This window comes from Rhinopithecus roxellana, chromosome 8 (genome assembly GCF_007565055.1).
Source record: "Rhinopithecus roxellana isolate Shanxi Qingling chromosome 8, ASM756505v1, whole genome shotgun sequence".
Classification (NCBI taxonomy): domain Eukaryota; kingdom Metazoa; phylum Chordata; class Mammalia; order Primates; family Cercopithecidae; genus Rhinopithecus; species Rhinopithecus roxellana.
Window position 1 is genome coordinate 136,548,480 of NC_044556.1, and position 25,349 is coordinate 136,573,828.

Consider the following 25,349-nt stretch of genomic DNA (forward strand, 5'->3'; position numbering starts at 1 on the left):
ATGAGTAATTTGCAAATAATATATTTTTAGGAACATATTGAGTGAATGTTGAACCATTTTAGATGGTTATGTTAGAAAAATTTAGATGTAGTTGTGTTTAATTTCAGTATACTTTCAAAATGCCTGGAAAATAATATATAACTTACAAAAACAAATATGAAGACCTTTAAATAATTTGCGGCAAATAATTTCAAATGCTTGGCTCAGTCAAAACTTTCTTCTGTCTTCATAAAATTGCTAATATGATGTTTAAATATTTCCTGTAGTTAATCATTGTTGGCTATTAGAACTTAAAGAGATTTTGTCTTTCAGCTCCTGAATTCAGACCACAGATCCACAGCCACAGTCCAGATATGTAGCGGTTCTGTAAACCTTAAGGGTGCTGTGAAATGCAGAGCTTATATCCACAGCAGTAAACCCAAAGTTAAAGATGCTGTGCAGGTACAAAAAGGAATAACTAGCGAATGAAAACATGTTGACTATTAACAAAAACCTAAAATTTTACCTTTTTTTATCTTATATTTTATAATTATTCATTTGATTTTAACTGATAATGGCCTGTTGTGCAGTTCAAATGTACCATATAACTGGTGTCAAGATTTTCATATGTAGAGGATCTATTTTGTGCCTTTTTAAAAATGATGACTATACAAGTTTAGTAAGTGTTCCACAGTACATATTAGTATCTAATTTGGAACACTGCAATTATTTTTTTAGATGTGAAACTTTATTCATTTATTTGGTTTTAATTATTTAGATATGGTCTAGGCAAATTTGTCATTAAACTATACACTTGTTAATAAGTATGCTAAATAAGTGGAAATAAAACATTGAATGATGTATCAGTTATTTAGTGGGCATGATTGTACTGGAAAGCAAATTATGTTTTTTTGTTAGTTAAATAATGTAAATCCAAAGTATTTTATTTCTTACTGTGTTTTTGTGTGTTTTTCCCTGTAGGCAGTAAAGAGGGATATATTGAACACAGTTGCTGATCGTTGTGAAATACTATTTGAGGATCTGCTTTTGAATGAAATTCCAGAAAAAAAAGTTATGAGTATAAAATAAGTACTTTTTTGCCTAACTTCGACTGATATAGTAATAAGATATCAAGATATAGCAAATACATCATCTTTTATAGCTACGTATCTATGTTTTCAAACAGTGTATCATCTTTTATCATTGGATGAACATTTTTCAGTTGCTGCTCAGAAAATTTTTTTTTTGAGACAGAGTCTCACTGTGTTGCCCAGGCTGGAGTGCAGTGGTGCAGTCAGGGCTCATGTGAAGCCTCAGCCTCTTGGGCTCAAGCAATCCTGCTACCTCAGCCTCCCTAGTAGGTGGGCCTGCAAGCACATGCCATGATGCCTGGCTCATTTTTAGTATTTCTTTTTTAGAGACAGGTTTTCGCCATGTTGCCCAGCTTGGTCTCAAACTCCTGAACTAAAGTGATCCACCGTCCTTGGCTTCCCAAAGTGCTGGGATTATAGGTGTGAGCCACCGTGTTTGACTTTAGAAAAATGTTTTTGAACACTTTATCAAATTTAGCAAATTTGTCGACAGTTAACAATTTTGGGGAGGATTTTTTAAAAAATTAATTCCAAGTGAACTTCTCCTGCCAGAATGAGTAAACCTTGTTGACATTTTAAAGTTAATATTTTTTGTTAATATCATGAGTATTTTAAATAATTTAGCCACAATCAAAATATTATTTATTAGTGTTAAATACTATATAATAGGTCCTTTAATAGGTACTATTTATATAAACTACATTAGTTTATATGCTTCTCAGCTATTACTCTAACAGACTTCATTAGGTTTAAAAAAGGCTAAGTTACAGTATCTTACCCTTTAATAACGATTGCAACTTTTGGGAAATATAACAATTTATACCATCGCAGTAATTGGTATTAAAAATTTTTTTAATCAAAAGCAAATTAAAATATTGAGTACACTTTTTAAAGCTACATCATCATCTCCCCATTCTTATTATTCCAATGTCACTGGATTTGAGATTCACATTTAGATATGTACATAATTGAAACATTCATATTAGCTTTGGGTCCAGCAATTCTCCTGCCTCAGCCTCCCGAGTAGCTGAGATTACAGGCGCCCACCACCACAGCTGGCTAATTTTTGTATTTTTAGTAGAGACAGGGTTTCACCATGTTGGCCATGCTGGTCTTGAACTCCTGACCTCAGGTGATCCACCGACCTCCGCCTCCCGAAATGCTGCAATTATAGGCATGAGCCGCCTGCACCTGGCCCACATTAGCTTTTGAAGGGGATATTTTTATGTTCGTAGGAAAACACAGCTCCTCTATTTAACCAACTACTTTTAGTACTACTGATAGCTAGTATATTAAGTTTGATGGACTAATTATAATCTTTTTTTATATTCCTAGTATGCTAGATTCTATGGATGCCAGATTTAACATGTATCCTTCCCTTAATTCACAATTCTAAAGTTCCATTTACTAATAATTTATAATTTTATTTGACTCTTACATGAAACAATTGTGGATAGAGAGTTTTGGAAGGGCAGTATGTGGGACCTGTTCACATGGTCCCTCAGTCTAGCAGCCCCATGTCAGTGTGGCTTTGTTTTTGCAATTTGACTTTGAGTTTGTGTTAACTCCTGTGGTGTAAATCATTGCTTCACTTTCTGAGCAACAGTGTATGTTATAGCTGCATTGCGAGTTTCAGGATTTTCAGGGTATGAGGATGTATCCACCATTAATGTTAAAGATCTACCTTATCAGACACATTAGGATACTCTTTTCTCTTTAAAAATCCTTTATAAAAGTGGTATTATATGGCTATCATGGTATTCTTTCATATTCAGTTAGTATTTTGAAATTTTTGCTTATGTTCAATTAATAAAATTAATGGCCCCTAACAGCAGTTGTACTGTTCTTATGTTAAACTTGATACATTTAGCAGTTAATGTTATAGCCTAATCCTAAATTTTTAAAAAGTGAAAAAGTTTTTACTGGTAATTGGGTGGCCTTGGGACCTGTGTGAAGAACATAGACTGTAGTTTGGTGGAAAGAGTAAAGACTTTGAAGTTCTCAGGTTCTGTGTTTATTCTGCTCCTAGCAGAGTGACCTTAGGCAAAAGACTTTATAGGCATTGAATTTTGTCTCCCTCCCTCCCTCCCTCCCTCTCTTTCTCTTTCTCTTTCTCTCTTTCTCCTTCCTTCTTTGTTCCTCTCCTCTCTCCTCTCTCTCCCTCTCTTTCTATGATCACATAGGTTTTGACATTCTTTTGATGTGATGTATCACATTATTCGCTTTTATATGTTGGATCATCCTTGAGTCTCTGGAGTAAATCCAACTTGATTATCATATATTATCTTTTTGATGTACTGTTGCATTTGGTTTGCTAGTATTTTGTTGAGGATTTTTGTGTCTGTGTTCATCGGGAATATTGTGTAGTTTTCTTTTTTGTGTCTTTGGTTTTGTTATTAAGGTTATGCTGATGTCATAGAATGAATTAAGAGTTCTCTGTGCTTCCTTTTTTTGTAATAGTTTGAGAATAATTGGTATTACTTCTTTTTTTTTTTTTTTTTTTTTTTTTTTCTGGAGACGGAGTCTGGCTGTGTCGCCCAGGCTGGAGTGCGGTGGCCGGATTTCAGCTCACTGCAAGCTCCGCCTCCCAGGTTCACGCCATTCTCCTGCCTCCGCCTCCCAAGTAGCTGGGACTACAGGCCCCCGCCTCGTCGCCCGGCTAGTTTTTTGTATTCTTTAGTAGAGATGGGGTTTCACCGTATTAGCCAGGACGGTCTCGATCTCCTGACCTTGTGATCCGCCCGTCTCGGCCTCCCAAAGTGCTGGGATTACAGGCTTGAGCCACCGCGCCCGGCCCGGTATTACTTCTTTTTTAAAGGTTCGGTATAAATCATTGGTAAAACCATCCAGTCTTGGAGTTTTCTTTGGAGATTTTTCATTACTGATTCAATCATGTGATTTTTTTATTGTTCTGTTCAGGTTTTCTATTTCTTCTTGTTTTCTTTCTGTCTTTTTTGCTCTCTCTCTTTCTTTTTCCTTTCTTTCTGCAAAGACTTTGAGGTTCTCGGGTTCTGTGTCTATTCTGCTGCTAGCAGAGTAACCTCAGACAAATGACTTTATAGGGATCGACCCTCCCTGCCTTCCTTCCTTCCTTCCTTCCTTCCTTCCTTCCTTCCTTCCTTCCTTCCTTCCTTCCTTCCTTCCATCCATCCATCCCTTTGCTTCCCTCCCCTCCCAGTCCCTCTTCTCCCCTTCCCTCCCCTCCCATCCCTTCCCCTCCCGTCCCCTCTTCTCCCCTCTCCTCCTCTCCTGTCCTCTCCTCTCTCCTGTCTCCTCTTCTCCCCCTCCTCTCTTCTCCTCTTCCTCTCCTGTCCCTCTCCTCTCCTTTCTCCTCTCCTCTCTCCTCTTTTTCCTTCCTTCCTCTTTTTTTTTTTTTTTTAATGACAGACAGGGTCTCTCTCTGTCACCCAGCCTGGAACGCAATAATGCAGTTATAGCTCACTGCAGCCTTGAACTCTTGGTCCTAAGCAGTCCTCCTGCCTCAGCCTCCTGCCTCAGCCTCCTGAGTAGCTGGGACTACAGGCAAGGGCCACCACACCTGGCTGATTTTTTTTTTTTTTTAACTTTTTTGTAGAGACAGAGTCTTTGCTGTGTTGGCCATGCTGTAGTCCCATGGCTGTGCACAGGTATGATCATAGCTAAATACAGCTTTGAACTCCTGGCTGTAAGGGATCCTCCTCCCTCAGCCTCCCAGGTAGCTGGGACTACAGGTGCACGGCAGTATGCCTGGGTAATCTTTTAATTTTCACTTTTTGTGTAGAGATGGGGCCTTGTTATGTTGTCCAGGTGGTCTCAGACTCCTGGCCCCAAGTAACTTTTTAATCATATCTGTTGCTGAAAGAGGCCGTTCTTTTCACAAAATTTCTATCTTTCTGATAGTTTGTAAGAATCACAGTGTTGAACTTTAAAGTAATTATTTATTTACATGCAACAGTGACTATATTAGAAATTAGGGGAAATAATATATTCCAGTTTGTAAGTATTCAAATAAGAATGAGATATTTATTTAATTTATTTAGATTTATTTTTTTCTAAAAATGATTTAAGCATATAAATCTTTAATTTATAAATTAAACCTGTAATTCTCAAAGCACTGGGAATTATAGGCATGAGCCACTATGAATGGCCCCATTTTCTTATATATAAAACAGGAATTATGGTAGCTACTTTTCAAGGCTGCAAGATTAAATAAGATGATGTTTGTAAGGCCCCTAATAAAATTGATTTAAGCCAAGCCCTCAGCAAGTGGTTTTGATACCAAGTTGGAGATGATGGAGGAGAACTACTTATGTTGTCTTCATAATGTCTTAACTTCAATTTTTGGGAAATTTAGCATATCTCAAACAGAAATAAGATGTATATATATATTCAACACTTTAGTAGCAGGATAATTATTCCAACAATATATTAGTTGATCTTAAGTATCAAGATAAAAGAATACATTGTAAGTGTGATAATATAAGTAAATGTAAATTGTTTAAAATTTTTTTTAATTTTTAACTTTTGTGGATACATAGTAGATATATGTATATATATATGAGGTATATAAGATGTTTTGATACAAGCATGTGATATAAAATAATCATCATGGAGAATGAGTTATCCATCCCCTCAAGCATAAATAAATGTAAATTTTGATGTTGAATTTATACACCAAATTGTTAGATTTTAGATTTTGTCCTCATTTTACTTAGCTTATTTTTCTTATATACTGGTAAGATCTTATAGATGCTGTAATACAGTAAAATGTAGAACGTATGCCACAAAATTAACCTGAATTAGAGTATTTTTGCATGCATGTGGAAGTCTGTAAAGGACATAAAAACTTTCTATTTCTGATTTCTGAAGTAAACCTAGGCTTTTAATTTTGGCTATCCAGATAAAAGAACTTAGTATGTCAATGTCAGTTTAAAAGAAAAAGCAAAAAACAAAAAACACCTCCAATTAATCCTTACACTTGTTTTGATCTTCCTCTTTGATTCCTCTTAAGATATAGCCTAAACCTTCTTCACTCTTACAAGTCTTCACTTGATCCTGCTCAACTTACTCTCATACATGACCTACTCATTGTGAAAATGGAGGTCATCAGTTATGAAACCTCTTACTTTTGCCCATCCTACATCAGTATCCTCTGTACCACTCCACTGTCTTCCCAGAACATTTGTAATCCTCTTTGCCTGTGCCCATGATTCCACTTTCTGAATAGCATTTTTCCTATCCCTTTATGCAGATGTCCTCCTGCCCTTTAATCTTCAGCTCTGCTATCACCTATTCTAAAATATTTCTATAAAAAATAAGTACATAAATAAATTAGAGGTTTCTATACTACTGTGATACCAGCTAGGACATTTGACCAATAGAAACCCAATTCTTACTATATTGGCTTAAATTTAGTTTTTTATTTGTTTTGAATTTATTCAGATAATTTTGAACTAAATACTGTGACATGAAGATATTTCTAAAGGATTCTGCTTTTGAATCCTTTTTGAGATGTGTCTTTTCAAAAAGATTTCTCCTCCCATTTAAACCTCAGACCAACAGAAAACGAGCCTTATTTAGATACTCAATTACTAATTTAGCGTCTTAATTTGAAAGTTATAAGTGCTTTTTTAAATTAGTAATTTAAATTTATTGGAACCAGTTATTTAATGTTTAATTTTTTTTTAGCTTATTTTTCAGATAGACCAAGAATTGATGTAGTTTGAAATGGTTTTAAAATTTTGCATGCCAATTGCACATGCACATTATAGTCATTTCTGAGTTTTTATTTAATCTGTTTCAAGTAACTGTGGCCCAAAATAAAATAATATAGTCCTAATTTCAATGTGTGGATAATTTTTGTGCTACAGTACAAATTGCAGTACTATTCTTCCACAGCTAGGAGGCAGTCTGGTCAAAGAGTAAAATTTCTCTCCCAGTTCTCATGTGCAAACAAGATGATACACCGATTCTGGAATGAACACATAGTTTAAGCCATTGCATTTTCCGTGGCACTTAAGGCATTGTTCCTCATCTTCTGTTGGTAATTATGTAAAGTTACCACTAGTTTCTTGACAACGAAGTCTAGGTTACTATTAAAGTAAGCCCTAGTTTTCCACTTGATCTTTACATTAGTAACTTTTTAATCATATCCGTGGCTGAAAGAGGTCATTCTTTTCACAAAATTTCTATCTTTCTGATAGTTCATAAGAATCGTAGTGTTGAACTAAAAAGTAATCATTTACATGCAACAGTGACTATGTTAGAAATTAGAGAAAATAATATATTGCAGTTTGTAAGTATTCAAAGAAGAATGAGATATTTATTATTTACTTCTATTTATTTTTTCTAAAAATGATTTAAGGCTTTTTACAAAGAAGCATAAGTAAACGAGTGAAAATAAGTGTTAGTAATAAAGAGTCAAAGGGAAGTTAAAACAAAGAAAGCAAAATGGAGTTGGTGGTGAGATTGGTACACAAAAAATGTATGTATGACTAGATGTCCTAAACATTCTTGATATAGGAAGGGGGCTACATCTAGTAAGACGAAATTCATGGTGAGATTAGTACAAAAAGGTATTCTATCAGATCCTGTGCACTTGGTGTAAGGTGGCTGGTAATTTGGCTCCAAACTTGGATGAAGAAGAGAAAAACCAACTATAAAATGTACAGTGCCTATGAGGGTAAAACAAACAAGAGGGACAATGTTTCTGACATTAGGGACAAAATTGTCTCTTGAGTGTTCTTCATAGGACAGTGGGTCATATAAGAATGTGTAATCAACATCTTTACATTGAAGGCAATGATAAGTTTATTTTATTTTTATTTTTATTTTGAGATGCAGTCTCGCTCTGTTGCCTAGGCTGGAGTGCAGTGGTGCGATCACGGCTCACCACGGCCTCCACCTCCTGGTTCAAGAAATTCTGCCTCAGCCTCCCGAGTAGCTGGGATTACAGGCACCCGCTACCATGCCTGATTAGTTTTTGTATTTTTAGTAGAAATGGGATTTCACCATGTTGGCCACATTGGTCTCCAACTTTTGACCTCAAGTGATCTGCCCACCTCAGCCTCTCAAAGTGTTGGGATTACAGGCATGAGCCACTGCACCTGGAGATAAATTTATTTTTCATAGAAGTATCATTTAGGTTTCTTGCAAAGACCAGGGGTTTTGAGGTAAAGCAGAATTTGGTAAGAGCAGTTTTGTGCCAGATCAACTAGAAAATGAAAAAATATTGACCTTTTTAAGCTTTATTTCTATTAGGTTTTTTTATGTACTTCTAAAATATGTATCACTGATACCAGTGACAAACCTATCTAAATATTCATAATATTTTTTCTCCTTTTAGATTCTGAAAAAGAGTTCCACATCCTCCCTCATCGAGTCTTCATTCCCCTTCCTGGATCCACTGTAATGTTGTGTGATTACAAATTTGATGATGAGCCGGCTGAAGAAATTAGGGACCATTTTATGGAGATGTTGGATCATGCAATTCAAATAGAAGATTTGAAAATTGCAGAGGAGATAAACACAGGTCATTATATGATGCTATTTAATAATCTGATTAGATTACAGCTAAGATTTTACCTATGAGATGTCTCGTTTAAATGGCATGTCTTTAGATTTTTTAAAGCTAATTCTGTTTGACACTTCAAAATATTAACTGAGACATTTTAAAATATATGTTTAATTTTCTACATGTCTAGACATACAGTGAGTATTTCCTGGGAAATTGTACCAAAATTTAAGATACTAAGGTATTTTTCAAGCTTAGCAAGTAGATCTTAATAAAACAAGTTCAGCATTAAGTAGGTAAAATTACATGTCAGACTTGGTAAGTAAGCATCATGTCAGAACAGTAAGTTTTAAAACACGAATTTACTAAACATTTTCTCCATATTATTTGCCATTTTTTAAATATCCCTTTCATGTAATTGGGATACTACGCCAAAACAGACAGTTCCAGAAATTAGATTACTTTCCTAGAGCGTAGATTTGCTGTACTATCTGGGTTTGATAACACATTTTTTCCCCTGGCCATCACTTTCACATTTGAATTTACACTTTGGAAGACTGTTTTGTTTTGTTTCACTTTCTTTTTGTTTCTAGTGAGTTCAGGGTATGAAAACATGTCTATAAATAAATATGTAAATTCCTTTTCTGATTTCTTAGTTATTCTTCTTTGCATAGTTAATTCTCCCTTCAGGAATAGGGTGTTTGATTCAGAGTGCGCTTGAGATTATAGTGAGTCAAGTTAGTATTTGATTGGGGAACTTCAAATCTATAGTAAACTGCCTCAAGTTAGTTGCAAACTACCCTTTAGTTTTTCAGCAATGCCAGATCATGATGTAGAGCAATAAGCTTGTTTCAGTGGGGAAAATAAAATATACTAAATTGCCCAGTGCGTGGTGTTAAAATAAAGAAGCAACTACTTTCTAATCCCATGAAAACTAATAATTTTAAAGATATAACTGTAGCAGACGGAAAGAATCTGCTTTTTGAAAGTAGACTGGTAAAAATGTTTACTGCTTTCCAAAGTTTATTTTCCCTGGTTAGTGACTGCATTATCTCTGCCAACCAAACTTAGAATCACGAGGACAGGGATTTTTGTTTGTTTTGTTCACTTGTCTATCGTTAATGCCTAGCAATAGTTCTTGAGCCATTCTGTTGTTGAATAGATCTTATAATGTTGGTAGGATTATTCGAATTGACCTAATTTAACCTGTTAATACTGAAAACTATATCCCTAGCAGATGGGGATTCACCTTCTATTCTTCTTTATTTTACATACCAATCTGCCTCCCTGTAACCTATTCTTTCAGTAATACGCAGCAATAAAACATGAGTACCACTTCCTCATTGAGACCATGCTTTAAATTTGAGAGCAACAAAAATGTTCTAAATATTTCAAAGCCGTATATTCTCATCTACCTTAAGCTGTTCTTTTTATTACAGTTTCCAGACCACATTTTTTTCTTACCACCTTGTTTGCCTTCCGGTAAATTAGGAATTTTTAACCTGTGAGCTCCAAAACCTTTGGTGTCAGAGCTGAACTTTTAGAAGGTTGACAAACCACTTGAAAGTAATTGTATGATTTTTTTCTGAAGAAAAGGTCTATCGCTTTCAAAGAGTTGGTAACTAAGAAAAATTAAAAATTACTTCTTAAATATACTCTGGTTTGCCTTTCTTGAAATATGTTACCTTGATGAAGTTAATGCTCTAAAACTAGTATCAGCCATTATTTATATATCTGCCAGGCACAGTTTTAAGAGTCTTACAAATACCAAATTATCATTCCTTATAACAGCCCTCTGATGTAAATAATATTATTAATCCTGTTTTCCAGATGAGAGAATTAAGGCTCAGAAAGGCCAGGTAACTTTTCAAAGTTACATCGCTCATAATGGTGGAGCTAGAGTTTAAACTTAGGCAGTCTAGTTTTAGAGTCTGTGCCTCTTCTAAAAATTTTGTTTTACTGCCTTTCTGTGGGAGCTAAATAATGAAGTATAGTACTATTACTTTCCATGATCTAGATACATATTTTAGCCTGGAGTTCTTCATTCCATCCCTTTAAACATTTTCAAGTGTAAATGGATGATGTTACATTATCTTGGTTTAATTTCATCTAGATTATGTCAATATAATTTCTCATTTGTTGGCTGGAATCTTGGATCTCATTATGTTCATATAAATGTAATGTAAATATATGTTACGTTTATATATAATATAAACATATACATGTATATAAACATGTAATATAAACATTTTTGTTTATATATAAATATAAATTATATTTATAAACATGTTTATATGTTTATGTATGTGAATATGTTTATAAAATACAATATAAACAATATATAAAAATGTTTTCTTATAAAAATATGAAATATAAATATATATCATGTTTATAATTTTTCGAATTATTTGTCACATTCTTAGTGCATATCACATTCTTAAACTAAGAATGACTAAGGGTAGCACTGTATGCAAAACTTGCCCCATTCACAAGTTACTTTAAAAGTCAGATATAAAAGAATAGGGGGTCATTTCATCTAGGTTTTTAAAATAATTCTTAAAAATATTTCTGTCTTAAGTATTTTTAACTCATTTAATTTCATGTTGTATGTTAAAGACAAGTAATTTCATGTTGTATGTTAAGCACAAGTATATAGACTAACACTATTTTATTCAGTTCTTTTTAAGTTATATTTTATTTTATTTTATTTTTTTGAGACGGAGTCTCGCTCTGTCGCCCGGGCTGGAGTGCAGTGGCTGGATCTCAGCTCACTGCAAGCTCCACCTCCCGGGTTCACGCCATTCTCCTGCCTCAGCCTCCCGAGTAGCTGGGACTACAGGCGCCCGCCACCTCGCCCGGCTAGTTTTTTGTATTTTTTAGTAGAGGCGGGGTTTCACCATGTTAGCCAGGATGGTCTCGATCTCCTGACCTCGTGATCCGCCCGTCTCGGCCTCCCAAAGTGCTGGGATTACAGGCTTGAGCCACCGCGCACGGCCTTAAGTTATATTTTAACAAACAGTTAATAACAGAGGTTAATATTCTTCTTTACATTGCTAAGACATTAAAAAAAATTTAACTTGGGCAACATGGTGAAACCCTGTCTCTACAATAAAAACAAAAATTAGCTGTAGAGGTTTTAGTGGGCCATGTTTACACCACTGCAGTCGAGCCTGGATGACAGAGTAAGACCCTGTCTCAAAAAAAAAAAAAATTAAGTAGCTTTGACCACTGTAATGTATTCCTAAGAGGTAACTATGGTAACCTGGCATGACAGCCTCCCAAAACCAAAACTAAAACCCAATAAATTTGAATTCTCATGAAACCATTATATTTAACCATTGCATTTCAGCAAACATCTGTTGAGAGAGCAAAAAGGGCCTTTGCCTTTCTTGCTTAACTGTTGTATTTCTAGCACTTTACTAAGAGCTTAGCCTTAGCACGTCATAGGTTGTCAGTAGATATTTGTTGACTGAATAAATTATTTATTTTGTCAGTCCTATGGATTGGGATCCAAAGAACAACAAAATGCTGATCCTCTCTTCAAGGAGCTAAGTAGATTTTTGTTTGTTTGTCTGTTTTTTCAGTCAGAGTCTTGCTCTGTCTCCTAGGCTGGAGTGCTCAGGTGCATTCTCAGCTCACTGAAACCTCTGCCTCCCAGGCTCAAGCGATTCTCTTGCCTCAGCCTCCTGAGTATCTGGGATTACAGGCATGTGCCACCAAGCCTGGCTAATTTTTGCATTGTTAGTAGAGATAGGGTTTCACCATGTTGGTCAGGCTGGTCTCGAACTCCTGACCTCGTGATCCACCCGCCATGGCCTCCCAAAGTGCTGGGATTACAGGTGTTAGTCACCATGCCCAGCCAATAGAGTTTTAAAAAAAATGTCTGTGTAGATACTATGTTTTTACTAACTTCAGGCTAGTTCAAACTAGGTAAACTCCTTCACTAAACTTTCTTGTAGTTCGCTCTTCTATGCTGTTCTGCTATAATACTTTACATACTTGTAATTATTTAAATCATCAATTGCGTATTTAATGTTGATCTTTCACATTAGACTATAAGATTTTTGAAAGTAAGTATTTATTTATCTGTGCCTAAAACATGGTAGATGTTCCTAAGTATTTGTTAGTGATTCATAAATACTGAATAAATGATTCTTAGGAAACTACAGCACATCTTGTTTTCACATTTATTTTATACTTGACAAATTATAAGCTTATGCCTGGACAGACAAGGTTTTTAAGGTTTGTGTAGTATAGTATACTGAACATGTTGAAGGTTTAAAAAGGCCATAATATTCATAGATGTATGGCTGAAAATGTATAGTTCAGAACATTTTCAGGAGTATTGAACGTTTAAGACATGAAATTATGTCTTTTATATGAAAATATGTAGCACTAGTTGTTGTCCCAGAAATTTTAATCTAGTTTACAGCATTTAGTATGTCTATTTATCAGATGTTTATTAAGCTTATGCTCTGTTCAAGACAATATAATAGATATGAATCAATAACTTGATTCCTTTCCTTTAGAAGCCTAGAGGAAAGATAGAATGTATATGCGTGATTAGTTATGCAGAGAATGTAGTAAGGTCCTAAGAGTACCTAAGTACTCCATCAAAATTAGTGATCAGAATTTTAGGGTCTCCAGTGATTTGGTTAATAATTTAATCAGAAAAAAGTCTCTATTATAGACATTACCAGTAATCTATAATATACAGTAACAAAGTTTTGGCATTCCTATATTAAAATTTTAGTGGACCAGGCACGATGGCTCATGCCTGTAGTCCCAGCACTTTGGGAGGTGAGGCGGGTGGATCACCTGAGGTCAGGAGTTCAAGACCAGCCTGACCAACATGGAGAAACCCCGTCTCTACTAAAAACACAAAGTTAGCAGGGCATGGTGGTGCATGCCTGTAAACCCAGCTACTCGGGAGGCTGAGGCAGGAGAATCACTTGAATCCGGAAGGCGATGATTGCAGTGAGCCAAAATCGTGCCATTGCACTCCAGCCTGGGCAACAAGAGTGAAACTCTGTCTCAAAAAAAAAAAAAAAAAAAAAAAATGTAGTAAATTATTTCCCTTTTTGTATTCTTTATTACAGTTGAGTATCCCAAATCTGAAAATCTAAAATCTGAAATGCTCCAAAATTTGAACCTTTTTGAGCACTGATATGCTCAAAGGAAATATTCAGTAGAGCATTTCAGATTTTGGATTTTTGGATTAGGAATGCTAAGCTGGTGTACTGCAAATATTTCAGAATTCAAAAAAATCTGAAATCTGAAACACTTACGATCCCAAGCATTTTGGACAAGGAATACTCAACCTGTACTACTTTTATGTTTCACTTCAACTGAAAGGTCACTGAAAGCACATACCAGTTTTATAAATTGATGCTCTATACAGTGTATAATCCTATTTGTGTTGAAAGTTTCATAGTTTTGAATGATGTTTACTTTTGCAAATAAATAAAAGTTTTAATTTTAGCCTCAAAACAATATACTTTTTATCCATTATTGTCAGATACAAATGCTAGTCTCTAATGAACTGTTTATTTATATACTAAATATATTTTAATCCTCTTTCTTGAGTTCCCTCAGTAAACTTTATCATTAGCATTATTTGTACCTTGTTAAATATTAGCATGAACCAGTAAATATGAAATACCTTAAAATAACTTTAAATCTTAGATAATATATAAATATTAATATATATGTCTGATTTATGGATTTTAATTTTCATAAACCTTTAATATTAAAACTTAGTTATATGTTTCACACTGTATTTAAAAATTATTTACTGTCTATATTTCTCTTTTTTATGCTGACAGTCTAGTATAGAGATGGATTAACAGTAGGAAGAGTTTAATATTACAAGAACAAAGGAAGCAAAACAGCAATTTGGAAAGTTTAGGTGTGTATACTTACATGTGTGCCATATTAAACTCATGGTTTCTAGATGATATTACACATTTTTCTAATATTGTATAATGTATTGAAGATCTTTCAGTATGGTAGGTATGATCCTTTCAGGACTCTGCCCTGTTTTTGAAACTTACGTGAATCTCGAGTGAGTGAGTGAGTGAGTGATGTCTATTCTTGGTTGCCTATTATGTATTAGGATTCTACAGATAAAATATATAGTCCTGACTCTCAAGAAGCCCACAGTGCAATGGGAAATACAAAGAAATGAGTTACTCCAAAACAAAGTGGCCCGTGTGCTATAATGTGCTGATCTGTGGCTTTATTATTAATATCTAATTATTTAAAATTATTAATTGCTAAAACCACTAATAACTCTATAACAGGAATGAACAGAGAAGCGTCAGAACTCTTAGCAGAGGCACTATCTCTGTAAGGGACTCAGGGAAAGCTTCTTAGAGCAGGTGGCATTTGAGTTCATTCTGAAGGATGAATACAAGTAAAAGTAGCTTTTTAGGAATTGAACACTGGTATGAGATGTATTACAACCAAGAATATGACTTACCTAGAAGTATATTAGTTTTGCTTCATCAAGCATTTGTTAAATTGGAAGGAATGATTTAGTAATTATGCATATTTATTATAAAGAACACATTCTCAAATAATAGAATAAAAACATACATTTTAATAGAAAAATTAAGTGCCTTTACATAAACATCGTATGTTTTTTAAGAATTATATGCACTTATTCACTCATTTACTCATTTAATCATTTACTCAAAGATATTAGATGCCACAATTTTACGAAGATAATGTCCAGGAGTCCAGGCCTGCCACTTAGAACTAACCTTAAAGAAGTCCCCTCTGAGTCCTAGATTCTCTTGGGGTTGCTGTGAGAATTTGGTAAAACTGTTAGGGAAAATACTTTCTAAACAGAGATATATAAATGGAGGATGATGTTAACACATTGTTAGGCTTTTAAATACTGAACCTCTGACTTGTAATGAAAAATATTAATGTTAAAGTATGAAAATGTTTTATAATATGTGTAAGTTTTCCTAAATATTTGAAATTAGAGTTTCCATATAAAATAAACCACAAAAAAGTGGAGCTCAAATGTTCAAATTCAGAAATTGGAATCAATTACTACATATTTAGGAACGTTAAATTTGCTATAAATATTTTGCTTTATCTTCTAAGTATTTAACATTACAGGTTGAGTATCCCTAATCTGAAAATCTGAAACACAAAATGCTCCAAAATTAGAAACTTTTTGAGCACCAACATGATACTCAAAGGAAATATGCTCATTAGAACATTTTGGGTTTTGGATTTCAGATTAGGGATGCTCAACCAGTAAGTATAATGCAAATAATCCAAAATTTGGAAAAAAAAATCATTTCAGGTAAGGGATGCTCAACTTATATTATTTACCGGATTATTACTTGTTTCTGTTATATAGTATAGTTGCCAAGTAGTTGCTATGTTTAAAATACATATTTGCCAAGTAAGTATCTTAAAATAACATACTTTTAAATGACTTAAGACATGAGGAACAATTTGTTTGTCAAACTGACTCACTTGAGGTGACGGATAACTGGCTTTAAAATTTCTTAGCTGTGTTAGTCATCTCCTTGTTGACATTAACTTAATAATTTCAATGTACTTTTATCAACAGTACCATCTAAAAAATTTTGAAGTCACACCTTTAAAATCTGGTGAACCTCATCTTTGCCAGTATCAGAGCTGAAATTAATTTTTGTCATTTGGTTAAACATTGACAATTATAAAGGAAAAATGAGTAATACTGAAGATACAATTTTATGGCTACATCGCTGACTATAATTATACATCAGTAATTTAGGATTTAGGGATAGGAAGAACACAGCCAACGAAGGAGTTCAAGTCTTAATATTTTATTTTAAGCTTTTAAATAGTCCTGCCTACCTATCAGCAGCTTGGAATGAAATCTGAACATGTCTGCAACTTTTGCATGCATTCACAGCCCTTGTTTTCTCTATCTTTTTGACAGCTGCTCAAGAAGAGTACTTTCTTAACAATAATGATCAATTTTCGATTTGTCTGAATTTAAAATTACTTGGTTTTAAGGAGTGGTTGAGATCTAATGTTGTATTGAATCACTGTGTTATTTGTATTTAAATTTCATGTAATATATTAAAATACTGGTGAAATAACACAGTGCCTGAGATTAGATTTAAAAATCCTACAAGCCTCCACCAAAAATAAACAAATAAATTGCTATTTTTGTTATTGAAAAACATTCTGCTTCAGTAAAATCATCTCAAATTTGTATCAAACCACATGATTTTATATGACAGATTTAAAAATGGAAATAGCAGGGCAATGGAATGCCTTTTATAAAAGTAAATTATTTGTGCAGAGTACAATCTTCTAGAGCATGATCTTCATATGTAATATTCAATGTTAAATATATAAGTAATATGACAACTAAAACAATTTTGTTTTTTTTTTTTTGTATGCAAGTATTCAAGTAATAAAGTTCCTATAGCAAATAGGTATAATTCACACCATCCATTATTTTTGTTTATTATCTGATATAAGGATTTTATTGGCCCAAATATGGGGGAAAAAAAATAAACCTTTTTTTTTTTTTTTTTGAGACGGAGCCCAGGCTGGAGTGCACTGGCACTATCTTGGCTCACTGCAAGCTCCACCTCCTGGGTTCACGCCATTCTCCTGCATCAGCCTCCTGAGTAGCTGGGACTACAGGTGCCTGCCACCACGCCCGGCTAATTTTTTTTTGTATTTTTAGTAAGAGATGGGGTTTCACCATGTTAGCCAGGATGGTCTCAATCTCCTGACCTCGTGACCTGCCCACCTTGGCCTCCTGAAGTGCTGGGATTACAAGCGTGAGCCACCGTGCCCAGCCAAAAAATACCTTTTTAACAGAGATATTTGCTCATAGAGCCAAATGTTGTTTTTGTTTTTATTTAACGTAAAATTGTATTAGCCATTCAACTTTTAGACCTATGGACTGAAGTTGGAAGAAATTTTAAATTACTAGGCTAATATAGTCTGGAACCGAGGTATTATAGCCCTTGAGAAACCTAGAAACTGGAATTATAGAAAACTAGATATTCCTAGAGACAGTTCATAAGAATTTGTTGTTCTTTGTGACTGGTTTCATGTGAGAATAGAAAAAAAAAAGGGGGGGGGGTTGTTGTTTGTTTTTAAAGTAATTTAGTTGTATGCTTGAAGAAGAAAAAAAAGAATGGTGGCATCCTTGATTCTAATAAGATAGTTACTAGGAATTATTTATGAAAATCAAACTTTATGAGAAATTAATGACAAGTAGGTAATTTTTTTTTTCTTTTTCATCCATTTTGGTATCATAGATACCTATTTCAGTAAGTTTATATGTCATTCTTTTGAACTTGTGCTAGTATATTAGGGTGCAAAGATGTCTGTAAGAACATTGTAAATTCAACAATAAGCTATTTTACTTTAAACAATAATATTTACTATCTCTCTTGAGTTATCTGTCTCTTTTTTGGGGAGTGGTGAGGGTAAATAAACAGATCAATCTAAAGTAGTTGCTTTCATAACCTAGTTCCCTAGAGTTCTATAGAGTAGCATTCTTCTGTCACCTCTAGGATAGAAGTAAGGAGCTGGTCTGACTCCAGGAGTCCTCCCTCCCAGCTTCAGCCTGGCTAGCATACTTTCATCTTTTTTACACACTGGGAATTTCTGTCAGATTTTCTTTGTTTTCATAGGATTCTTCAGTCCTAGGGGAAAAAAATTGAAAACTGTTAGCCTGTGTGGTCTCTGAGGATGTTATCAGTTCACACACTTTCATTGAGCATTAAATAAATTCAGATAGGCCAACCTACATAAATTGCTGTCAGCATAATGAAGTAGAAAGAGAACTTGTGTCCAAGTCATCAGTCAAATGCCTGTGATGGTCAAATACGCACTTTAACCTTCCAGGTTATGTTTTCCATTTGTAAAATGTGATAATGTCCTTGCCTTGCTTACCATTCAGAGTTGTTTTAAGGTCAAAATTTTTATCATAGTTTAAATTTCAAGTTGGATCAAGAGTCAGCAGATTTTTTTTGTGCAAATAAATATTTTAGGCTTTGTGAGCCACATAGGGTCTTTTTCACATATTCTTTTTTTTAACAGTGTTTTAAAAATATAAAAAATAGATTTTTAGTTTAAGAGCTTTTACAAAAATAGGTCATGAGCCAGAGGCCCATGTACTGCAATGTGCTAGTCACTGGTTTTATTACTAATATCTAATTATTTGAAATTATTAATTGCTAAAACCACCAATAATGATATAAATTAAGCTGGGCACGGTGGCTCCCACCCACCGTGTGATCCCAGCACTTTGGGAGGCCAAGGCGGCAGATCCCTTGTGGTCAGGAGTTGGAGACCAGCCTGGCCAACATGGCGAAATCCCGTCTCTACTAAAAATACAAAAACTAGGCCGGGCGTGGTGGCTCATGGCTGTAATCCCAGCATTTTGGGAGGCCAAAGTGGGCGCATTACCTGAGGTCAGGAGTTGGGGACCAGCCAGACCAACATGGCAAAAGCCTGTCTTACTAAAATTACAAAAGTTAGTGGGGCGTAGTGGCGCACCCCTGTAGTCCCAGCTACTCGGGAGGCTGAGGCGGGAGAATTGTTGAACCTGGGAGGTGGAGGTTGCAGTGAGCCGAGATCACGCCATTGCACTACAGCTTAGACGACAGAGCAAGACTCTGTCTCAAATAAATAAATAAAGAAAATAAATTAAAATGCAAAGATTAGCTGGGTGTGGTGGCAGGCGGCTGTAATCCCAGCTACTCAGGAGGTTGAGGCAAGAGAATCACTTGAACCTGGGAGGCGGAGGTTGCAGTGAGCTGAGCTCATGCCACTGCACTCCAGCCTGGGTGACAGAGTAGACTCTGTCTCAAAAAAAAAAAAAAAAAAAGTAACTTAGTCTCAGGAGTGAAGTTTACTCTGCTATGAATTTTGGTATAAATTTATCTCTACTACTATATAGTAACCAAATTATTATTATTATTATTATTTTTTTTTTTTGAGACAGAGTCTCACTCTTTCACCCAGGCTGTAGTGCAGTGGCGTGACCTCGGCTCACTGCAACCTCCATCTCCCAGGTTCAAGCATTCTCCTGCCTCAGCCTCCCAAGTAGCTGGGACTGCAGATGCATGCCGCCATGCCCAGCTAATGTTTTGTATTTTAGTAGAGACAGGGTTTCACCATGTTGCCCAGGCTGGTCTTGAACTGCTGAGCTCAGGCACTCTGCCTGCCTCAGCCTCCCAAAGTGCTGGGATTACACGCATCAGCCACCACGCCTGACCAACAAATTACAATTTTTGAAAGTCATTCAGAACTGGCTGTGTGGCCCTCTGATTTAGTTCAATGATAAAGCTACATTGTAAAAGCAACGGCAGCAAAAGCAAAAATTGACAAATGGGATCTAATTAAACTAAAGAGCTTCTGCACAGCAAAAGAAACTACCATCAGAGTGAACAGGCAACCTACAGAATGGGAGAAAATTTTTGCAACCTACTCATCTGACAAAGGGCTAATATCCAGAATCTACAAAGAACTCAAACAAATATACGAGAAAAAAACAAACAACCCCATCAAAAAGTGGGGAAAGGATATGAACAGACATTTCTCAAAAGATATTCGTACAGCCAACAGACACATGAAAAAATGCTCATCATCACTCGCCATCAGAGAAATGCAAATCAAAACCACAATGAGATACCATCTCACACCAGTTAGAATGGCAATCATTAAGAAGTCAGGAAACAACAGGTGTTGGAGAGGATGTGGAGAAATAGGAACAGTTTTACACTGTTGGTGGGATTGTAAACTAGTTCAACCATTATGGAAAACAGTATGGCAATTCCTCAAGGATCTAGAACTAGATGTACCATATGACCCAGCCATCCCACTACTGGGTATATACCCAAAGGATTATAAATTATTCTACTACAAAGACACATGTACACGTATGTTTATTGCGGCACTATTCACAATAGCAAAGACTTGGAATCAACCCAAATGTCCATCTGTGACAGACTGGATTAAGAAAATGTGGCACATATACACCATGGAATACTATGCAGCCATAAAAAAGGATGAGTTTGCGTCCTTTGTAGGGACATGGATGCAGCTGGAAACCATCATTCTTAGCAAACTATCACAAGAACAGAAAACCAAACACCGCATGTTCTCACTCATAGGTGGGAACTGAACAATGAGATCACTTGGACTCGGGAAGGGGAACATCACGCACTGGGGCCTATCATGGGGAGGGGGGAGGGGGGAGGAGGGAGGGATTGCATTGGGGAGTTATACATGATATAAATGATGAATTGATGGGTGCTGACGAGTTGATGGGTGCAGCACACCAACATGGCATAAGTATACATATGTAACAAACCTGCACGTTATGCACATGTACCCTAGAACTTAAAGTATAATTAAATTAAAAAAAAAAAAGCTACATTGTTTTGAAAACTGTCAATTTGACATATATTCTATTAAATTTAATTCACCTACAATTGATAATGAGCCAATTCATTATGTTATATAAAAAACAAGTAGAATGAAAATGGTGTTGATTGTATAGTTTTTATAATGTTCTTTAAAACTCAATTTCATTTGTTAATCCTTATTTTATGTGAAATTTATTATTATTATACTCTTTCAGCTTGTATGAGTTCCTCTATGAATAGTCAAGCTTCATTGGACAACACAGATGATGAACAACCAAAACAGCCAATTAAAACTACAATGTTACTGAAAATTCAGCAGAACATAGGTATTTAATTTTACTTCTTTGATAGCACTGAAAACATAGATTTGAGTTTTCTTGTTACTTTAAAATTTTTGTATTTCATTTCGCTTTCTTAAGATTGCTAGACTTAGCAGTATTTATTGAGTATTATGGAAAGTGCCAGGCCCTAGAGATAGAAAGACTTACAATTCATACATTGTCATGGGTGCCTTCAAAGATGACACATCCTATTAATTTTTAAAACATTCTTAAAAGAAAAAATGCAGAGTTTTGGGAATCAGTTAGTATAGTAGGGCTAATGTTTTACAAACTGGTATTCCTAGAATTACTATCACAGGAGGTTTTGATGTGTGTTCTATGACAAAAAATGTCAAATTCAAGTCAGGAATTTTATAATGTATTTTTATATTTTAAAGGCTCTAAGAAATGCAGAATTATTTTAACATTTTCAGACTTTTTGAACAAGGAACATGCAGACTATTGTTTAATGGGGTAACAATTTGAGAAATACTAAGTATTAAGACTTCTGACTGAGAGCTAGGAGCCAGAAGATTTAATTGTAGTTCTTGTCATTCATTAGATAAATTTAATTAATTTTTTTGTACGTGTGTGTGTCTGTCTGTCTGGACTACTATGGCCAGTTTCTTTCTTTAGCTTACTATAATCAGGAAAAAATAAAAGTTACAACTTAGATATACTAATTCTTAGATTTTATAATGGTTGAACATGAACTTCTGCAGTTTTCAGTAGCTACACAAGTTACACAAGTGGCTTTACATTATAATGGTTGAGAACTGCTGCCTACTGGAACTGCCTTTTTTTTTTTAACCTAAGTAGCATAAGATAGTTGGTATGCCAATAAAAATATTTATATAAGCCCTTTAAAGTGTTTGTTATTTTTTCTCTTAGATACGTCTCAGTGCACATTTGTGCAAGAAAGATACTTTATCCAACATTCGAAGTCTAGTTTTTCAACTTATGACTATATTTTTCTCTAAGATGTTGCTGCCTTTTAGTATATACATATGTATGTGTATGTAAGATTGTTTGTTTCTGTGTTTGTGTATTGTCGTTTTTTAGGCCCATCAGTTACCCACATTTCAGAGCCTAGGATTAGTTTGGCCTTTCTTTTGCTCATTCCATTTTAATTTGTTCTGTGTTTGTTTTACTTTTAGGTGTGATTGCAGCATTTACAGTTGCAGTCCTTGCTGCTGGTATCTCCTTTCATTACTTCACTGATTAGGGTGAGGCACAAAGAGTTTCTTGATCATCCAGAGAACATTGACAGATAATTATGAATAATAAAGATGTTAATCCATCTGTATTTAAAACAGTAGCAGCCAGATCTGCTGCCATGATGCCTATTTGGTGTGTTTCTGATTAAAATGAAATCACAAGCTGCCTTGTTTAGCCTGCTTTACATTGTAGGTGGCCCACATTTCCAGAAATAAAGTTATGCATCTAGATGGAAGCTGCATGTAACAAATCATTATTATCTATTTTTTAAAAGGTTCAAAATGATGGGATATGATCATAGATTTTAGTCTTACTAATCTGAATCACATATTAATCAGGACATTAAAAAATTGAACAGAGGCATGGTGGCTCACACCTATAATCTCAACGCTTTGGGAGGCTGAGGCAGGAGGATCACCTGGGGCTAGGAGGGAGTTGGAGACCAGCCCGGATGACATAATGAGATTCTGTCTCTACTGGAAAAAAAAAAAAAAATAGCTGGACATGGTGGCATGCAGCTCTAGTCCCAACTACTTGCAACTACTTGGAGGCTGAAGCGGGAAGATCACTTGAGCCCAGGAGTTTGAGGCCTCAGCGAGCTATGATCGCACTACTGTACTCCAGCCTGAGTGACAAAATGAGAACTTGTCTCTAAAATAAATAAGTAAATTTAAAAGTAAAAAAAAAATAGTAATTTGAACAGTCAATGTTGATGCAACATCTTAATAATAGAGCACCAGGAGAAATTTCTACCAAGTGAAACAACAACCTTACGATAAGCTCATCTTCTAGGAGTTTTCTAACATGCACTCATTTCCTATATACTGTGTGTTTTATTCTGATCAAGGGGTAGGGAACCTTTCCAGAGAGGTCCCATTAGTAAGAAATGACATAAAATATGTGCTTTCTCAGGTTACTATATAACTGTTTTAGTATACTTAATATACAAAATAAGACTTTTGCTTCCAGCAAGTATGTTAGGCTAGATATTATAAAACAACTAGATCCTGAATAAAATCTGCTTTTGAATGGGTTCACAGGAAGTAGGAGAACTTTCAAGAACCATACTTCTACCTTTCCTCTGCCACAAGAAATGGATGCATTTTAAGTTAGGAGTCATGAATACTGTATTGACCATACAAGTGGACTATGCTTGTCTGGATGGCAGATACCAATAGCAACACTGCCATATTCAGTTTGCCTCAAATCAGAAACAAGAAGACATCTGAATCTGAGATGCTGCCCTAGAGAGGACAGTTAAAGAAGTTTCAGTGGCCCTCAGTTTGTAGTGCTGTAGCTCCGGGCAGAAGCAAGAGGGAAACATTCGTAATTTAGTTACAAGATTCCTATAGATTATTATCAAGTAGTATTATTTTATGACTAGAGATCACAGGCACTAGTTGAAACAAACTAACATGACAAGGAAGCTATAGAAAAAATAAACATTGAACTCAGTTCTTCAAGGTTTCATCACCAACATAAGAAATGAAGTTGGAACCACAGGCAGATCTGAAAAACAAATAGAATTCCTAGAAATGAGAAGTATTTATTGAAATAAGAAAAAAGCCCTCAGATATGGTGAATATTTTATTAGACTCAGCTGAAGAGACAAGTGAACTATGAGCTGGATCTAAAATTACTCAGTGAGCAGCGAGGAGAAAGAAGGAGCTAGAAAACATTAGAAAGTTAAGAGAGTTGGAGGGAAGAATTATTAAGACTAGGAGTACTAGAAGGAGAGAATTTAGAGAATGATGGAGAGGCGTACTTGAAAAGATAACAATTTTCCGAATTTGTTGGAAAAACATGAATTCATAGCTTCAGAAAGCACAATATATACCAAACATATATTTAAATAAAATCCAGGCCTAGACTCAAGGTATTGTAAATGATAAGATACCAAATAGAAAATTTTAAAAGCAACCATGGGGAGAAAAAGATCATCATCAGTGAAGGCAAAACAGTCAAATACTTAGTAGGCTTCCTAACAGCAACGATGTACCCAAAAGAGGGTAGAATTCTGAGAAAAACTGTTAGCTTAGAATTTGCAACAAGTGAAACTGAAACAAACACAGGCTGAGATGAAAAACAGTTATCCTCAGCAGAACTTCAGTAAAGAGACTACAAAAGGATGATCTTCAAGAAGGAAAATGATTCTAAAAGGATGATCTGAAATTGAAAAACTAGCATAAGTAAATTTAAACTGTTTGGATAAAACAGTTATAATGAAAAGTGTTTATAAGAAATTGTAAACAAATGTAAAACTAAATTAACGTTATGCAACATTAATAATGTGGAATTTTTAAATAAGGATATAATTGAAAAACTGGATAATAGCGGTTGGCTGGCAGAAGGGTGATTGGAATTAGAGTGTTCTGAGGTTCTTTTATTCCGAAAACTGGTTAAGATACTGTTTAACCTTAAAATTGACTATGTTATAATAAATATGTGTAATCAGAGTTCAGGGGTAACTGCCACAAGAATAGGTAGGGGATTGGCCAGGCACTGTGGCTCACACCTATAATCAGCATTTTGGGAGACTGAGGCGGGCAGATCACTTGGGGTCAGGAGTTTGAGACCAGCCTGGCCAACGTGGTGAAACCCCGTTCTACCAAAATACACAAAAATTAGCCGGGCTTGATGGCAAGTGCCTGTAATCCCAGCTACTCTGGAGGGTGAGGTGCGAGAATCACTTGAACCAGGGAGGTGACAGTTGCAGTGAGCCGAGATCGTGCCACTGCACTCCAGCCTGGGTGACAGAGTGAGACCCCATCTCAAAGAAAAAAAGAAAGATAAGGGATGAATCATTGCAAAGGAAAAGAACTTTAAAATACAGAAT

At 35.2% G+C, this 25,349-nt stretch overlaps 1 protein-coding gene across 2 annotated transcripts in view; it reads left to right on the top strand.

The window, feature by feature from the left end:
- ODR4 (odr-4 GPCR localization factor homolog) overlaps positions 1-22,992 on the top strand; it is a 44,221-nt gene extending 21,229 nt beyond the window's left edge. The window contains exons 10-15 of one of the 2 annotated variants that reach the window (XR_004058669.1): positions 313-441; positions 961-1,051; positions 8,395-8,580; positions 14,388-14,470; positions 21,191-21,301; positions 22,453-22,674. Coding sequence is in view for 1 of the 2 variants with exons in the window: in XM_010365894.2 (XP_010364196.1) it covers positions 313-441; positions 961-1,051; positions 8,395-8,580; positions 21,191-21,301; positions 22,453-22,520 (585 nt within the window). In the remaining variant the exon portion in view is untranslated. Of the gene's footprint in view, positions 1-312; positions 442-960; positions 1,052-8,394; positions 8,581-14,387; positions 14,471-21,190; positions 21,302-22,452 lie in introns of both variants that reach the window. The other variant, XM_010365894.2, reaches the window with a different exon arrangement.
- Positions 22,993-25,349: the final 2,357 nt, after the last annotated feature.